The sequence below is a fragment of the Pteropus vampyrus genome, unplaced genomic scaffold (assembly GCF_000151845.1).
Source record: "Pteropus vampyrus isolate Shadow unplaced genomic scaffold, Pvam_2.0 Scaffold1000005645, whole genome shotgun sequence".
NCBI classification, from domain to species: Eukaryota; Metazoa; Chordata; class Mammalia; order Chiroptera; family Pteropodidae; genus Pteropus; species Pteropus vampyrus.
The window spans coordinates 1-818 of record NW_011920047.1 but is presented as its reverse complement, the minus strand read 5'-3'; the positions used below and the strand labels follow the sequence as shown (position 1 = coordinate 818).

The window sequence follows — 818 nt, the reverse complement described above, 5'->3', positions numbered from 1 at the left end:
TGCTGTTCGAGGGCACGGCCGAGGCGTCCATCGCCTTCCTCACGCTGCAGTCTACGCCGTCCCCGCCCCCGCCCCCGCCCCCGCGCGGGCGCCCGCGCCGCCGCGCGCACTCTACCGCTACGGCGCGCGCGACCTGGCCACCGTCTTCTTCTACACGCTGGTGGCCGTCATCGTGCACGCCGCGCTGCAGGAGCACGTGCTGGACAGGGTCACGCGGCGCCTGCAGCTGGCCAAGGCCAAGCAGAGCCGCTTCAACGAGGCCGGCCAGTTCGGCGCCTTCTACCTGGTGTCGTGCGCCTGGGGCACGTGCGTGCTGGTGGCCGAGGGCTGCCTGGAGGAGCCGGCCCGCCTGTGGCGCGCGGCCCCACCGGGCACCATGACCTTCCAGGTGAAGTTCTTCTACGTGGCGCAGCTGGCCTACTGGTTCCACGCGGTGCCCGAGCTGTACTTCCAGCGCACGCGCAGGCAGGACCTGCCGCGGCAGCTGGTCTACATCGGCCTGCACCTGTTCCACATCGCGGGCGCCTACCTGCTCTACCTGAACCATCTGGGGCTGCTGCTGCTCATGATGCACTACTCCGTGGAGCTGCTGACCCACGCGTGCGACCTCTTTTACTTCGGCGACGAGAAGCACCAGAGGGAGCTGTCCCTGTGGGCCGTGGTGTTCGTTCTGGGCCGCCTGGGGACCCTGATCGTGTCGGTCCTCACCGCGGGCTTCCACCTGGCGGGAGGGCAGGCTCGCGGCCCGGATGCGGCCTCCGGGAACGTGAACGTGCTGGCCGCCAAGGTCGCCGTGCTGTCGTCCAGCTGCACCATCC

At 70.2% G+C, this 818-nt stretch overlaps 1 protein-coding gene across 1 annotated transcript; it reads left to right on the top strand.

The window, feature by feature from the left end:
• Nucleotides 1-5: 5 nt before the first annotated feature.
• Nucleotides 6-814, top strand: LOC105311644 (translocating chain-associated membrane protein 1-like 1; the record flags this gene model as incomplete). Its single annotated transcript, XM_011387590.1, is given in 2 exon segments — nucleotides 6-62; nucleotides 65-814. Coding segments are annotated over 2 exon segments (807 nt in total), but the record flags the coding sequence as incomplete, so codon positions are not given.
• Between the last annotated feature and the right edge of the window lie 4 nt (nucleotides 815-818).